The sequence below is a fragment of the Anabrus simplex genome, chromosome 7, assembly GCF_040414725.1.
Source record: "Anabrus simplex isolate iqAnaSimp1 chromosome 7, ASM4041472v1, whole genome shotgun sequence".
Taxonomy (NCBI): Eukaryota; Metazoa; Arthropoda; class Insecta; order Orthoptera; family Tettigoniidae; genus Anabrus; species Anabrus simplex.
The window spans coordinates 40153564-40172288 of NC_090271.1; the positions used below are offsets into that span (position 1 = coordinate 40153564).

The 18725-nt window shown below is 38.3% G+C and overlaps 1 protein-coding gene across 1 annotated transcript in view; it reads right to left on the bottom strand.

Annotated features, from left to right (window-relative positions):
* The window catches only part of LOC136877675 (hydrocephalus-inducing protein homolog), a 127024-nt gene that overhangs the window by 48690 nt on the left and 59609 nt on the right, over window positions 1-18725 (bottom strand). Inside the window, exons 8-9 of the mRNA XM_068228701.1 lie at window positions 11316-11550; window positions 6632-7092 (exon numbers count right to left, since the gene is read on the bottom strand). Of these exons, the coding sequence (XP_068084802.1) occupies window positions 6632-7092; window positions 11316-11550 (696 nt within the window). The remainder of the gene's footprint in view (window positions 1-6631; window positions 7093-11315; window positions 11551-18725) is intronic.

Here is an 18725-nt window from a genome sequence, read left to right on the forward strand (position 1 = left end):
GCCAAATTGTTGGATGGTTTTCATTCATTCCTGGATATTCCGTTTTCCCGTGTTGTACATGTTTTTTTTTTTCGTACTCCCTCCAAAAATGGAAAATCGAGGTTCCACTGTAGTCTGCTTGTACGCTGGATAGTTGCCCACTATATTTCTATACTTTCTCTTTTTCGCAAACTAGGCACGGAAGTCACCTAGCAGTCTGGTGGTATGTCTCTCTGGAATTTTAAAGAGAATATCCCCCAGCTCTCCCAGAATTTGTCCATTTTTTCTGGGTTAGATCAGTTGACCTGGTTGACTGGAGCATGTACACTGATCAAAGCATAGCTGTATTTAGCAGACTTGAGAGAGAAGATGGATACTCGACTGTGGGGAGCTAAAGTCAACAACTGAGTTGAGTAACTTGTGACCGACCATAAATCCCATACATACATGAGATACATTCTTCATTACCTGATGGCCTACTTTTCCTCTAAGGATGCTGTAACTTTGTGACTCGAATTTCCTGCACTGTTGTCAGCAAAATGTTGTGCTATGTTCATGTGTTTGGGCAGATATTCCAGCTTTTGCATCCAGGCTTTTCAGGATGCTTTGGGTCACCATTGTATCATTTTAGTGTGAATTCCCGGAATCTGTAGGTCCACTGATGTCGCCATAAGCAACAGTGGATTGATTATCACCATTATCACCTGGGGTCGTGCAGTTAGCAAACTTTTTCTCCATGCTCAGTTGAAGATAATTCTTTATGGGACAGTGACAGGTCACTGTACAAGGTACAGCGCACATTGATAACCTGTGAGAGTTTATTATTTGGTGTTGTCTCTCCAAGAAAGATCAGCTTCTCTACACCTTACAGAGCTCCCCATATTTGGTTTCTTAGCCTCTACGCTAAATCAGTGTGTAGTATATGGTGAGACGGAGAACTGCAATAGTGGAAATATAATTTTAAAGTTTTTATTTAAAGTGTCTGTAGGATTTCATTTTTGGTTGGAACTCTGGACTCTACTGGAATTATTTTATGTATTGAAATATGTGTGTAATAATTTTCCTTTTAGGCAATAAGCAAGAAATATTGAACTGTATGAACATTGCAAGATGCAAGAAGTATTTTGATTCAAAAATTATGTAACTAGTAAAAATGTAATTTAAGAAAACGTCAAGATTGGGTTGTTAACATTGCAAGAGTGATTAAGTGATCTGTATATCCTGATATAATTTGTTAACATTTAATTCGAAACTGCCTGTACCACACGCACGGTTATGGGTGATGAAATAGGTGTTGCAATAGGAAATCTTGAGAAGTTGCTAACTATCTTAATATGACCATGTATGGTCATGCAATTTTATTTGCTAGAATGAGATTTCCTATTGGCAAAAATAAAGGGAATCTAGTGGAAATTGTTTCCCATTGGTCGGTTGTGATCAGGCCATTTCCGGACTTTCTGCCGGCTTCAGAATTTTCATGCGTGTGCTCGGCGTCATTTACATCCGACCGCCCTAGCGAGCGCAAGCTCGAGGGTTTCCCTCGGGAACCCCTGCCTTTCCCTGGTAAGTGCTATTTCAATGTTAATCTCAATGTTTTCTGCTTTAATTTAATTTAATTTAATTAATTTGGTTTTTCGGTATTTCCTTGCTTAATGTCATTTTTAAAGTTTATAAATTTAACGTGTCCGAGTTTGCCCTAGATTCCCGCTGTTTATAATTTCAAGTCTTTTACCTTTTTTTTTAATTCAACAATTCATTCATTTGTGTTTTCGGATTTGTAATTGTATCAGTTTGTCAAAGCGTTAAGTATCAGCTGCTTTGTGATTTAACCTTGTTTTGTAATTTTCCATTTGTTATTTTTAATATAGTTGAGCTAGAGGGTGTTTCTTGTAAGTCTTTTCTCCCCACAATGTCATACGTTCCCATAGACCTCACAGGGTTTCCAGCACCTTCCACTCTCCTGTCTTAGTTGTCATTTTTAGGCCTGTAAGTGTTCCCTAGTATTTGATGTAAGTTTGCATATCAAAAAATACTCGTCACAATTCCATGTTCTGATGTGAATTCACCTCCACTGCGTTATTTACAACTATTCCTATATTCATATTTTATTATTATTATTATTATTATTATTATTATTATTATTATTATTATTATTATTATTATTATTATTATTATTATTATGTGTAAGCATAATTGTTCCAATAACGGTTACACAGTGTAACATTTTAATATAGCATATTTTGTTTATATGACATACACAAATCATTTATTATGGAAAGGAAATATTAACTGTACAGTACATACAATGACTCACAGATGAAACTTGGAACATGATCTAATGAATTGAAATAGGACAATTAATTAAATATAATTGACAATGCTGACAAAGATTCAATGGGTAACCTGTGAAAGACGAGAGATGCTCTGATGGATAAATTCAAACTAACAGTTAGGTCATGTTGCTAACTAACCTCTGAGAGAATAGCACAGAGACAAAATAGTACCTAAAAACTTGTAATGCATCTGGTGAAGGAACCTTGAACTAACATTAGGGGCATGTGACTTAACAAGAAGCATTCATGGAAGATTCTTCACCTTGGGGCAAACAGAATAACAACATAATCACTTTGGAGATGATACACACTGCAAGATATAGAATACCATCCCAGATAGTGAGAATTTCTATGTTAAACCAAATAATATTTTTAAAAGAGCAATATAAATTTGTCAGTGCACAAATTGTTAGTAGTTAGCACATGCTGAATAGGGTCAGTGAGCTATAGTGAAAATATTGCAAAATTGTTTATCTTTGCAAATAATGCTATTAGGATGTGGAAGCACTGTAGGTAATAAATGAGGCGGTCCGTTCCAAAACTCGTCTTATCCATTTAAAAAAAAAAATGAGTTAGAGGTAGCATTGCCTTCTTGGTGATGTTTGTGATAGTTCTAACAGAAAATTAAGCACCAAAACTCGCCTTTTCCCATAGAAATCTGTCACCAAACTTAGGCTATTGTTCCATAACTCGCCTTATCCACGGCGCTTGTCGTTCCAAAACTCGCCATATACAATCAACCAATAGGAATGGATAATTTCAGCACGTGACTCACACTACAATATACCCGCGTTTTATGCCAGTCTTTCCACTCTTTGAGTTGTTGTTGAACTGTGTTAGTCTTTCATGCAGTTTTGTGCTGTGAATAGAGTGTATTAAGATGACCGAAAATATTGCTCTTGTTGTGGAAGGTATATAAAACTTGCTAATACAGAACAGTTTCACATTCAGTTCTGCCAAAAGACATTCTTGAATGTATTGCATGTCAGCAAAGATCAGGTTCAGAGGATTGCCAGAAATCACTTCACGACAGGGAAACTTCCAACAGAAAAGAGGGGAGAAGCTAGGATCAAACCAGAGTACACTGAAAAGAGGCACTCCCTGAAACGTTTCATTGAAAGTGTGCAGTGTTGTGAAAGTCACTATTGCCGCGGAAAGTCACCGGTCAGACAGTATCTGCCCGGAAATTTAAGCATTGCTAAGCTTTACAAAATGTATAACAAGAAATCACCTGAAGAAGTGAGGGTGAAGCGGTGGTTCTTCCGTGAAATTTTTATGCGTTGCTACAACATAGGATTCGGAACACCAGTTACTGACGCTTGCTCAAAGTGCATAGAGCTCAAGGAGAAAATTAAACTTGAAAGTTCGAACGTATCACTGAAGAATGATTTAATCTTGGAACTTGGAGTACACAAACTAAGGGCTGCAGCTTTTTTCAAAAAGCTCCAAGAAGAAAGGGACAGCATGGCAATATTTTCATTTGACTGCCAAAAGAATCTTGTGAATCCAAAAGTTCCAGATCAAATTGCCTATTACAGTCGCCAATTGTACACCTATAATTTTACCATTGTGAGGGGTACCTCACATGCCAAGTTGACAAAGGAGAATGTTTTTACATACACATGGATGGATCATGAATTCAACAAGGGGTCTAATGAAACGTCATCTGCAGTTTACCATCGATTATCACAAACTGATTTGTCAAACTTCACTACTATACGAATTCGTGCGGATGGCTGCGGAGGACAGAACCGCAAATCTACAACGATTGCAATGTGCTCATATTTTTTGACACACACAGCTCCGCCTAATATAGAAAGTGTTGAATTGGTCTTTCCTATGACAGGCCACTCATTTCTGCCCTCTGACAGGGTATTTGCTCAAGTCAAGAGAGAGAGATACGGAAATGCCCTATAATCTGTAATCCAGCAGAATATGAAGACATCTTTAGCAAACATGCTGAAGTCTTCAAGTTTGGCAGAGACTGCTCGGTGAACAATTGGAAAATGGTTTCTGATATGATGAAAATGCCTGCATCTTGGCAATTTGAATTTTCTTCAGTGAAACGATTTGTTTTTAGCAAAGACTCACAGGGAAATGTCACCCTTATGGGGAGAACCTCATTACAACTCAGACATCGATTTAGGAAAATCCGTAATGAAAAAGGGAAAATGCCTGCGAGAAATGCTAATGCCACCTGAATTATTGCCAAGAGTAAACTTGAATCCCGCCAAAGTAAAGGACGTAAAAAGGTTGCTTGAAAAGCATTTTGGAATGGATTGGGACAGGAATGAGTTGCTTTCTTTTTATAAGAATCTGTTCACCTCAATTTCTGTAGACGAAAACAATCTTGTTGAAGAAACATAAGTTCTTTGTGATGGATCTCAAGAGGAGGGAACAAATTTGAGAGTTTGATTAACAACAAAATGATGTTTTATTGTTCAAGTTACTTCTATTGTGAGTGCAGTATAGCCTATAAAGGAAGAATTCTCTCCAAATACTATGGATAGGATGTAAATATGATAAATCACACTGCTGTGTTTAATTTATTTGTGAATATCATTATACTGATAGCAAAAGGTGCATGAGTGTACTGGTGAATTTTATTACAACATTATATTCTCAATCCTTTCATTTTTCTTGTTTAAAAATAAGTTGTGTGAGGTAATATATTTTGAAATTTTTTGGGTGCTCCAAAACACGTCTTATCCAAAATACAAATGTAATTTATGGATGTTCTATTAATTATATTTATAATTCTTCAGTAAGACGACCCTATGACATTGGACTTGAACGCGTCGTAATACATTTAAACAAATGAGACTTATATTACAAAAATTACAGGTTTTTCGCTTTTCTTGAAAAATCACTTATGATGGATAAGACAAGTTTTGGAACAGACCGCCTCAAATAAGGATGCTATATATAAAAATTTAGAATACATAATACTCATCATCATCATCATTTCCCATTATCCAACTGTAGCCAGATAGGGGCAAATATGGTTCCTCTCCACTTTCTTCAGTCTTTCCACCACTCCTCCTACAACACTGTGACCCAGTCCAGGTTTCTTTCTCTAATACTGTGTTGGATTGTGTCCTTCCATCTCAACCATGGTCGTCCACGGCCTCTCCTTTCTTGCATTTTCATTTCTATCACTTTTTTTTTTTTTGGCATTCTTTCATCAGTCATCTTAATCAGCTCTTCTCTATTCTATCATTCATTTTTTCAACTCAAACTTCTTCCCGGATTTTCTCATTCCTTGCTTTGTCTCTTCTACTCTTCTGTATCATTCACCTCTAGAACTTCATTTTGGCTGCCTGTATTCGACTCTCGTCCCTTCTTTGTCACTGTCCAAGTTTCTGCTCTGTAAGTTGTTATGGGTACGTAATACATCTTGTACATAGTTTCCTTTGCTTCCATTGGCACATTCTTTGTCCCATAACATGTTTCTTACACTATGATAAAAAACGCTTCCAGCTTGAATCCTCTTACTAATTTCAGCATCCAGTTGAGCATTCTCCATTAATTCACTCCCCAGGTATTTGAACATCTCCACTAGTTCCAGAGGCTTGTCTGCAAGTCTAATCTAACCTTTCCCTTCCTTCTCCCCTCTATTCATAACAAGAGTTTTACATTTTTCTACACTTATTTTCAATCCACATTCTTTGATCTTCACATTCACCACATCCAACTTTTCTTGAACCTTCATGTCATCTTCTCCCAAAATTACAATATCATATGCAAATTACAATCTTGTTAATTTCTCTTCCTCCATATGCTTTTGCTGTTTTCATGATGTCATCCATTACTATTGTAAACAGGATTGGTGATAGAACACTTCCCTGTCTCAGCCCACTAGTGATTTTGAACCAACTTGTCCTGCCAACTTGCGTTTCTTTACATTTCGCAGAGAATTTTGCTCAGCATCTTCAGAAGAAAATCTTGAGATTCCGTTGTAAAGAATTTCACCTAGTTTTCTGACACAGCAAAAGCCCAAAAGCTTATTATTATAGTAATATGTGCTTTAAAATATTCTGAAGACTAGGTTGTTTTAGACTGCAGCACACAGACAAGTAGCTCAGTGGAGTACTGGCTTTCTGATCTAAAGTTGGTGGATTTGATCTCGGCTTACTCTATGATACCTGAAGGTGATTAAATACATCAGCTTCAAGATGGTAGATTTACTGGTATCTTAACAAACTCCTGTAGGACAAAATGATGGCACCTCAGCATCTCCAAAAACTGAAAAAGTAGTCAGTATGATGTAAAACAAACAACAATATTATTATTCAGTTGCGGCATAAACAAAAACTTACCTTGCAGTGAAAGTCAACTTTTCCCTTTGTCAAATTAGAAACATAAGTCTCAGTAACACTTGATCCTCCCAGAGGAGCTGTGAATCTCAAAGGCTTTTCTGTGGGAGCAGGTAATGCTGTCAAAATCAAGTCATATGGGTAATTCCCCAAATCATTGCTAATGAGCTCTAGTCGAGCAGATGATTCTCCAGCTTGCAAAGGTAAATACTCAAAGAGCACAGATTTCTGAAATAACAGAAAGCAAGCACAATTACAATTTGATCGATTATTTACAGTAAGAATTTGGATGGTACTGACCTGTGTGCACAATAGCAAAATAGATAAATAATCAATTCCACCTGCAGTAACTTCTGGGTGGATTGAGTAGCCCAGTAGTTGCTGTTGCCAGTCCCAGGCCCAGGGAAAGGAGGATGGTTGGCTCAGTGCTGTAAAATGATAGCCAAAGAACATCTCGAGCCAACCTTAGTTGTAATTTTTTCACAACTTCATTAACCACCAACTCATAAATCATTTTCACCTCACTGGATCACATCCAGAGTTGTAACTCCAGACCTAGTCCTACCACAGGTAATACCTCGACAATCAACTATGGAAAGTCTTCAAACGAATATTCCACCATCTGAACCAAATGGTCAGAGAAGGCAGTACTCGGATATGGTGTGCTGCCACCTTGAAGATCCAATGCAGTCGGAGACACTGAAATACCCACATATGGACAAGACTACTGAACCTACCTGTAAGTCAAAATTTTAACCAAATCATATGTCATATTTTGCAGCACACAATGTAAGTTCCCTTCTACAAATTGGCAAATTAAAAGTGATAACAGACATAATGGACCAGCACAAGATTCTCATTATGGGATTACAGGATATTAGAAACATCGATCAGGACACACTAGAATCTCAAGGGTATGTAGACTCTACAAAGATATACCAGGGAAGAGAGTGACAAAAGATATTCCCAGTTTGGAATAGGCTTTTCGGTTAGCCTCAAAATAATAAATTGCATAAAAAAGTTTAAATCTCACTCAAGGATCTCCGCACTCATGATAAAGACAACTAATTAAATTTACACCATAACTAATGCACATGCTCCTACCAATGATAAAATAACTCTTTAAAAGACCATGTAAAGATAGAAAACTATTGGGATTTACTCAACAATATCCTAAATAACATTCCTAAAAACCATGTTAAAATATTAATTGGAGATTTTAATGCCCAACTAGGAAGAGAACAGAGATTCCGTGATGTAATTGGTAAATGGCCTGCTCAGAAGAGAACAAACAAAAATGGTCAAAAACTCATTGATCTTTGCAGGAATCATGGCCTAATATCAAAATCTACATATTTTATGAGAAAACCACAAAAACTCAATACATGGAAACATCCCAATTACACTAAAGGTGAATGGAAATTAGATCATGTATTTATGGATAAATTACACTAGCCAACATGATCTTGTGGTAAAATAGAAAATATGTAATTCTTATGGAAATCGCTGCCCTGATTCAGAAAATTGTGCTATTTTTTTCCTATCATGTCTAGTTTTGATGCAATTCGGTGTTTTAGTATCTGCATGAATTCGTAAGATGTAATGTTGAGAGATGTTCTCGTGCAACTTCTTTTTAGAATACAATTATGTGACTTGATTTGTTACTGTTTGCATTTTATTACAGGTTTATTGCTGTCTAAATTTTCATTTTGCAGTTGGAGGTTTCCTGGTAAATTCATAACCAACTCCCCCAGATATGCAATAGACCGCGAGGTATGTAGGATTGAAGATAAGACAGTTGAGCGTTTGTCTTTCATCTTAGACCACTTGAATAAACAGACGTGTTAAAAGCTCCAGCCCTTATGCAGTGTTTATGATGGACTGATAAAGCAGTTTCCTTTCAAAGATAACAGTCCGAACGTATTATACTCACGAAGATGAACTTGTATTTTGTACGGATGTTTCAAATCTTCTATGTCAATTGGGAGAGAAAGAGTATGATCCTAGTAACTGGTGTGTTTTTATTGATTCTTTGCTTCATAATACAAATGTTCTGGCAACCGTACCACTTGCACACTCCACAAAAATATCTGAAACATACAAGACCTTAAAGTTGGTGCTTGAAAAAATTAAATATCACGAGCATGGGTGACAAATTTGCGGTGATTTGAAGATCATTGGATTGTTGCTGGAACAACAAAAAGGATATACAAAATGTCCCTGTTTCCTATGCGAATGGGATAGCAGGGCACGGGATAAACACTGGGATACAGTGAATTGGCCAGAAAGGAAACAACTACAACCAGGATCAAAAAATGTCTTGAATGTAAGTCTTATTGACCGTGAAAAAATTCTACTTCCACCCTTGCACATCAAATTAGGATTGATGAAACAGTATGTCAAGGCATGAGATAAAAGTAGCCTATGCTTCCAATATTTATCCACTAGATTTCTCTCATTATCAGATGCAAAAATCAAAGAAGGCATATTTGATGGACCACAGATTCGTAAACTGATGAAGGATAAACATTTCACAGACACGATGACCAAAATTGAGAAAGAGGCATGAAACGCATTCAAAGACATAGTTACTAAATTCCTTGGCAACATTAAGGACCCTCAATACAAAGAAATTGTAAGGAAAATGTTGGTAAAGTTTAAGGAACTTCGTTGTAATATGAGTGAGTGAGTGAGTGAGTGAGTGAGTGAGTGAGTAAACTAATTTAAATGGCATCTCTGAGAAACCAAAAATCCTGTTTGATATTCTCATTGTAGTGTTTAATATGTTCAAAATTTCAAAAAACAACTCTGTCTTTCAGATAGGATGTAACACTTTGACACAATATCCCCTCCTACCTCTAAAACCCCCTGATCCCACCCCTCCCCCTTCTCCTCCCTAACACACTCGTTCTCTCTTCCCTTCCTTCCTTAGGTGGTCCAAGCCAGTTCCTCTTCAACTCAGTAGCATATGCAACCAACCAACCAATCAACCAACCAACCAATCAATCAACCAACCGACTTGAGTCTCTTCATAAAGATTAACTTTTTGCCCCATTTCCACCATCCGAGTTTAACTCATTTTTATTTTTCATACTGCAGGTCCTGCATTGGATCGAGAACTTTGCTTTCAACATCTTCAATATATAGCACCAGCCACAAGATCCACTCACTCCAATATAACACGATATAACATCGTATTTTATGAAGAGAGTTTATATATATTACCAATTGACTTATTGTCACTTCTTCAATGCTCACACAGGAACACCACTACTATTTTAACCATTTTTGCATTGCACTCAGCACACAGTTCTCTGCATATGTTGTGGCTACCAATGCCACACAAAGGACTCAAATCTATTTTTTAAAATTCCAAGAGTACCAAAGGCTTTAAACTTGTTTTTCTACGAGGCTCCTCAGCTTCAGTTTCTTATTGTTAACTAATAAGTTGTCAAACTTGTATAAATTGTGTATTTAAACCTGGATATTTATCACTAATATTCCTTGTATTTTAACTTGTTATAGAAAGTTTTAATTATGTAGGGTCAATTTTATGTGTTTTAACTTTACTATGTATCTTTGTATAATGACCCTACTTGGTGGATGATGACATTCATGGATGTTGAAACCGGTACCATATATAAATGAGGTTGTAATCTTAACCAACAACATATCTTGTATTGAAAAGGTGTATCTTGTACAATCTAATTCATACATAAACATAACATACACTTTACAATTACTCAACTCTGAAAACCAAAAAAGTAGTTAGTGGGTCATAGAGATGTAATTTGTGCGGTCACACTGAGTCCATCCAATAATCAGCGACAGCAATTCCCTCTTTTGTCACTTGAATGAGGTCTTGAAGTGTACATTGGACAGGGTTTAGCTGACAGTTATACATGTGTGGGGTAGTTTGTATTTCCCTGCCATCACAAAGTTCTGTCTCTGAGGTAGTCCCTAGAAATTCCAGTATCACTCCTCAAACGATCAAGAGACCTCAAAGTAGCGCAGCTGAGCTGATGACCAGGAGGTGGAGATTCATGAGATACCATTCACTCCGAAAGGTGTTGTATTCTACTTCACCACAGGTCTTTGTGTCCGACTTGTTGGCTGAATGGTCAGCGTACCGGCCATTGGTTCAGAGGGTCCCGGGTTCAATTCCCGGGCGGGCCAGGGATTTTAACCTTCATTGGTTAATTCCAATGGCCCGGGGGCTGGGTGTTTGTGCTGTCCCCAACATCACTGCAACTCACACACCCCACACATAACACTATCCTCCGCCACAATAACACGTACTTACCTACACATGGCAGATGCTGCCCACCCTCATTGGAGGGTCTGCCTTACAAGGGCTGCACTTGGCTAGAAATAGCCACATGAAATTATTATTATTAAAGGTCTTTGTGAGCTGTTGTGCATGGATGAACAGATGTGTATTGAGATGGGCACAAACTCTCAATCCCTAAGTCAGAGAATGAACTCAACACAGCTGACTCTGCCAGAAATTGATTCCAGGGCCTTCAGAACAGACCATTCAGCTAAAAATCTAGACCAAGTCTAGATTGTTGAATTAATAAAGTGACCTATCTATTGCACAACCTCAACACTATGAAACGTTTCATCTCCGTTGTATCTGATGGAACAAATATTAAACGAGAAATATACAGGAAATTCCTCTTTATACTCACTTCTGCTTTAGCTGGGATCGTAAGAGTACTGAGACACTGCACATCAGGTGATGTGCAGTTTACAGTAAAGTTCACTGGAACTGGAAGAGGATTCTCAATCTTTATTTGATGTGCTGTAGGATGGCGTGCAAATGATGTTAGCCTAATCACGTCCAAGATGTTGCCCTTCACAACACGAAATGTTACTTCAAAAAATTGGTATTCTTCAGTCTTCTCATTCAGAAATTGTACCTGTAATTAAATGGATATCACTATTGCACATGTTCCAGATTTTAAAATATATAATATATATATAATACTTAATAAGTTACATATGAAGAGAGTCCCGGCAAAACCAAACATTTGAGTCAGATCCAGACTTTCAAGGCGAAAGGAAAATGTACAATGATCAGCCAGAACATTATGACCACCTACCTACTATTGATATAAACCCATCCAGGCAATAGCAGCGTCACCTGATGAGGAATGGCTGCTAGTTAGTACATATAGTATCAGTGAGCGTGCTATCCATGTGTAGAATGGGGAAGAGGTGCGATCTATCTGAGTTTGACCGAGGGCAGATTGTGATGGCTCGGCATGAGCATTTCGCAAACTACACGTCTTGTCGGTGTTTGAGGAGTGGTGCGGTAAGTGTCTTCAACAAGTGGCGAAACCAAGGTGAAACTATGTTCAAACATCAAGGGATTAGGCGGCCACCCCTCATTACAGACTGGTAAAACACGACAGGCAGTGAACTGTGGAAGAATTAACATCAGACTTTAATAATGCTGGGCAGAGTACAAGTGTGTCCGAACACACAGTGCACTGAACACTCCTAAGGATTAACCTCCACAGCTGACAACCCATGCATGTGCCAATGTTTGCACCACGACATCGGCAATTATGACTGAAATGGGCACATGACCATCGTCACTAAACGTTGGCGCATTGGCAGAGCATTGCATGGTTTGATGAATCCTGATACCTTCTTCATCATGCCAATGGGAGTGTGCAAATCCATTGTCTTCCAGGGGAGGGAGACAAGCTGGCGGCTGCTTAGTTGTGCTCTGGGGAACATTTATGTGGGCATCCGTGGGTCTAGTGGAGCTTGTGCAAGGCACCATAATGGCCGAGAATTATCGTACACAGGTTGCAGGCCACGTACACCCCTTCATGGCGATCATGTTTCCCAACGGCAGTGGCATTTTTCAACAAGATAATGCACCATGTCACAAAGCCAGGGGTGTGATAGAGTGGTTCAAGGAACACAGTGGCGAGTGGCAATTGATGTGCTGGCCCCTCCGACTCACCAGATCTTAACCCGATCGAACATAGCTGGGATGTGATTGAACATGGCTTCAGAGCTCAGAGCCCCCTTCCCTGGAATTTGCAGGAATTAGGTGGCTTGTGTGTGCAGATGTGGCATCAGTTCCCTCCAGCGACCTACCAAGGCCTCATTGCTTCCATGCCAAGATGCGTCGCCGCTGTTTTCCGTGCCAAAGGTGGGCTGATCAGTGTATGATAGCAATTGTCTGCATGTGTAACTTTTCAGACATATTTTTATTGACACAGGAAAGCCAACAATAGGATATGTCTGTTTTAGCTCACTTCTTTACCTTCAGTATTATGAGGAGCTGTCTGGTTTTGGTGAGATTTCAGTTCAGAAACTGCATGAAGACCAATGCTTACTTAAATTTTTATTTCTTTGGCCAAGTTCATTTTTTGCCTTGATTTCCATATAACATCAGAGGACTTCAGCATGACTACTGTTCATCAACAAGCTGAAATTATTTCAGCATTTAAGAAACATTATTGCATAAAGGAAACTTAGAGGATAGACAGCAATCTATGTACCACAAACTCTCCAAATATTAACTTAACGATGTGTCAAAATATGGACAGAAGTTTCTTCAGCTGGGTTAATAAGATTTGGTGTGATACTTACTTTGAGTTAAATGCCCTTATTTTTTTCATTTTTTTCCTTCCTTTTATAATACCATCCTATTTTAGTTATTTCAGATGCAAATGCTAAATAAAAGGACAATTTTGCAGAACTCATCTATAATAATAATGTTAGAAGAGTATGGGTGTTTTTGATTAATGTAGAGCTGGGAACATGCAGACATTGCATCCTACAGTGGTTAAGGAAAGATTCAGAACAGCTATGAGTTGAGAGTTTATGACAAGTGAGAATCCTTTTGAACTGCCCCAGTATTACACAACCACTCCTATTTGCCTTCTTCTTTTCCTTCTCTCTACCAACTTCCTTGCAGCTCCTGGATAATCAACAGCAAGAACAACTATTCTCCCGCTCCAGCCCATCAAAAGTGCTTATACTACAATTACACCAGCCTGTGGAGATTTTCTAGCAAAAGTAATTGTATGCGATATACGTTCCATTTAGTGTGATTATGTAAAAATTAATACCAGTTGTTTCGTATCACGTACAGATTTGTCACAAGTCCACATCATGTTTATGCAAATGGAGCTTCGTTGTTGTAAATGAGATTTGGATTGGTTGTATGGAATGAAGGTATGGAATGTCTGAGAGAAAATAATGTATGTGCTCTCTTCTGGAGGGGAGTAGGTAATCATACAGGAACACTGGAAGAACAAGAACAGTTGAAGTTCGCGCATGCGCAATGACAGACAAGGTCAAAATGCCAAGATCACTATTCTCCATAGTCTAAGAGGAGAATCTGAGAACATGTGTCACGCCTTTGTCTACAAATTAAAACGTGCACTTGAAGTAGATTGAGTGAAAAGTAGTTAGTTTGTGTTAAAATGGCAAGTGGCAATGATGTTCAGAGGTGAAAATGTGTGAACACTCCCAACTCTTTCTGTTATATATGTGGCCAGCATACTTATAAATATTCCGGGAACTAGCTTTTCTAGTAGGGTTCCAAGATATGTTCAATGGTATGGAGTTCGAGTTCCAGTGAAAGCAGTGAAACTGAAACTGCGAATGACGGTAATCCTGCTGCTCTACAGGGTGGATAGGATGTGCGGGGTTGTAAGCAAGCAAGATTTCCAACAAATTACAATGCTGGAATCCAGGGTGAACTTTTAGATCAGAAACAGCCCAAAGAAATTTACGAATTTTTTATAGATGACGTACTTTGTTAGCTTATTGCACAGCAAACAAATCTGTATGCTCAGCAAACAATTACCTTGAATTATTTGATGGCAAAAGTGAAAAGAAGAAGTCATGAGAGAGACTGGATATCCACTAACAAAAATGAAATAAAACTCTTTTTAGGAATCTTATTACTGCAGGGTATTGTTCAGAAGCCGAAATTAGTCCATTACTTTTCTCATAATAAACTGTTAGCTACTCCTGAATTTTATGAAATTATGTCAGAGAAACGATTTTTCCTTTTACTGAAATTTTTGCATTTTGCAGACAATGAAGCTTATAATAGACAGGTTCATCCCAAATTGTATAAAGTGAAGCCAGTTTTAGACGACCTATTATCAAAATTCAGAATCGCATATACTCCAGACGATCGCCTATCTATCGATGAGAGCCTGTTATTGTGGAAAGGTAGACTGGGATGGAAGGTATACATACCGAAGAAAAGGTTGCGCTTTGGTATGGAATCTTATAAGTTATGTGAAGCTAAATCTGGGTATGTGTGGAACCTCCTATGGTATACGGGGAAGGAAACTGATCTGGTAAACAAAGTTTGTGGAATAGATATTTCTGAGTACACTAAGCCTTCCAAAGTTGTATTTACACTGGCCGAAGGTCTCCTGAATAAGGGTTATCTAATAGCTGTGGATAATTACTACAGTAGTCCGGAGCTATTTGACCTGCTCAATAACCTTCAGACAGATGCTGTAGGCACCGTAAGACTGAACAGAAAAAATCTCCCAAAAGATGTAATGGGGAAAAAACTAAAAAAGGAGGAAATTATGTTAGATTATCGTAACAAACTCATTTCTCTCAAGTGGAGAGACAAGAGGGATGTGTGTATGCTAAGTAGCATACATGATGCCAAAATGCACGCTGTGAAAAACAGGAAAGGGGACACAGTAGAAAAGCCTGTCATGTGTATAGATTACAATGACTCAATGGGTGGGGTCAATTTATCTGATCAGTGTATGGTCCCGTAAGTACAGCCCGAAAGCGAATAAAGTTCTACCAAAAGATTTTCAGGCACTTGCTGGACATAACAATGTTCAATTCCTTTGTTATATATAAAAAACATGGAGGAAAATTCACTCACAACTTTGTATGCACGTTATCCAGAAGCTTTTTGACAAGAATGATAAATTAACCCCCGCTGAAGCCCAGCCAGTCAGATCAGTGGTGTCACTATCAAATGACACTTCAGATCGATTCTCGGGAAGGCACTTCCTGGATTTCAATTCCCCCTCAAAAACAAAACCCATTGCAAGCAAGAGATGTGTTGTCTGCAATGCAAATAATAAAAGAAAGAAGGCACAGCACTGCTGCAAAATCTGCGATGTTGCACTGTGCCCGGCTCCTTGCTTCGGAGTGTAGTGAACTGAGAGGCATCCATTGCATGTGTATTATGAATAGTATTCATAGTTGTGCAAATTTGTGTGTGTGTGTGCATGTGTGTAGACAGTGACAGTGACTGGGGAATAAAGAAAGTCGCAACAAAATGGTAGGGCCTACATTTGAATAGCGATTTTTTATTTATCTTTTAGGTGGCTAAAATACAAGAAAAATTTTATTTTTCCCAAAATGTGGAGGAGCACTACCCCTAAGCCCCCCCTCCCCTATTGTCACCGCCACTGCATGTGGATATATAGTGAAAGTCTCTGAGTGAAATTAGTGACTCGGCAGTTTCATATCCAGAACAAGAGAAGAAAGTACATATTCGGTGAGTACATTTTTCTCTGATCATTTTTAAATTCACTAGTGTAATAATAGTACAGTATAACAATATTTTATAGTGCTTGTGGGACTACAATGGTAGTTTGATTCATAAATGTTTACTGCTTATGTACAAGTTTCGGAGAGAAACTATTACAATGCCCATAAGAGAAAAAATAGAAATATGAGACTTATGCATTTGTTGCACTAAAAAATGTCTTGCTTAAAAATCACTCCTTATCGTGAATATGTGGTGCAGTATTGAAATTAATGTGTCTTATTGTCACAATATACAAGTAATATTAGACAGACACATGTCGGGTTGCATAATTCAAGTATTTAAAAAATAAATAATTATGAAAACACCTCCCCACCGTAGTGGGTAACGAGGAAGAGCTCGCTCCCCACATGACGGGTTAGATAGATAGATGATTTTGGCATTCCTGATGTCCTCCAGGCTCACAAAATGTGAGCCCAGGTATCGATGTCTAGTGCTTGCAAAAGCCTCGCACTGACATAACACATACGCGGAGGTCTCCTCCTTAACGCATCTTCTACACATCAGATCCTGGGTGATTTTCATGATGTGTAGGTGTCTCTGTAAGGTTTTGTGGCCTGTTAACAGTCCAACTACCATTCTCATTCTGGTCCTATTCAAATTCATTAGGACCTTTTTATAGCTTTGACTAGGCCCTTTGATAAGTTCACTTGCCTGTCTTGCTATGGTTAACCTCTTCCAAATATCTAGGTGAGACTGGTTTATCCATTGGGATATTGCCAGTCTCACACTTCGGAGTGACACTCCCAGGAAGGGCTCTGGTCCTGTGAAGGAACCCATTGAGCCCTGTTTCGCTAGTTTGTCAGCTTCTTCATTTCCACTGATACCTGTGTGCCCAGGAACCCATAATAGGGTAACTGAGTTAAGCTCACACAGCTGATCTAACATCCTTTGGCATTCCCATACCAGTTTTGATGTTGTTTTAACTGCACATAGTGCTTTTAGCGCTGCCTGGCTATCACTACAAATAGTGATGACATGACGGGTTAACCATGCAGTGCAATGAATAGATGAGTTCTACCCTTATACAGAATTATTCCTGCACAGATTGTAACTAAATTAAATTGTGAACACTGAAATTTGTATCATTCTCTTTCTAACAACTGAAGATAATATATGAAATAGTACTTTTCATTGTTTATTCATCAACTCATGCATAATAGATCTTGTGACTGGTTTGTCCCTACAATGACTCTCTCCCAAGTGAAGCTAACCGTTTAGCCTCTCCATAGTTCTTTAGTGGAGGAAATGCCACTGAAATCCAGCATGAAGCATCTCAAGTCAGGGGTGGCTTTATTGAAACCTGGCAGTTAGGTCGGGTGCGACAAGCCAACCATAGTAATGACCTATGTAAAGCGCCAACGTGATCAAGACAGAGAACAAGATGGAGGTCAGCAGCAGCAGTAGTAGTAGTAATATAACTGTCAGTGTTGTTTACACCTGTTCCTGGCCATCTCATTACGGTTTTACAAGGAACTGATACTGTAGTGATTATTTGAAATTGAAAGACTGGGGAATTTTATATCATGTATTTATTTATTGTTATTTTTTGTGTGTGAATTTTGGAATTAGTTTATGTCGACATGGCTTCAAGATTGTTTGGTAGTCGTGAAAAATTGAAGTAAGATGTAATAATTATCAAAAAACATACTGTAGTACACGCGCTAGATCGGAATGGGATGATTCCAGGAGATTCTGGTTTCATCATATTGCATTAGTTTTGAAATTTCTCGATGCTACTCGGTGTTCTTTATCAGCACTTTGTGCTGGGCCCTCATTGGATAAAATAACAGTAGTTGTGATTGGCGGACGAAGGAAAATATGGACGCTCATTGGTTGTTTTACAATTTCCTAATTTCCGAAGAGGAGCTCGTGGCTAAAGACAAGCTTTGCTGAGCCGTCTTTGAATTGTGACCACTGAAGGGAGAGGTTACCTTCTTCAGGTGACGGGTCTTCTTGGCCCCTCCAACATGTAAGCACTTGGTTGTTTTTCATCTTTCTGGTAGTTATCTTCAAATGTAGTGTTCCGTTCAATTTCTTTTGCTGGAGTTTACCCGTTTTTCCTTCAGTTGCCAAATTTTTCTTAAAATGACTTAGCCTTCCGGCAAGTCATATCATAATTGTGTTAAGAGACACTTCCTGTTTCTTGTGTTTTGTAAATTAGATATTCAACGCCTCTCGATGTAATCGTAAAGTGTAACTTTCCCCTTGGGGCTGTCTCATCTATTCTGCGTCATCTTAGAATATTCACATTTAGGACGGGCACCCTTTCTCAGAAGTGTTTTTGAAGGGACTGCCTCCTAAAGGTGCCCCACACTAGGATAAATATCTTAAATATCATTCTCCTTTCTTACATGTACATCCTTATGACTGTATAATGCTACTTTCCTTTTTCTTTCCGACAGTATTATGTGATTTAAATGTTTCGCCATGAACAGTGGAACATGGTGTGAGATGTTCCAGCCTAAAATTACATAACTGAAATTGTACCATCTGGGTAAATTTGTAATTATTTTTGGAAAA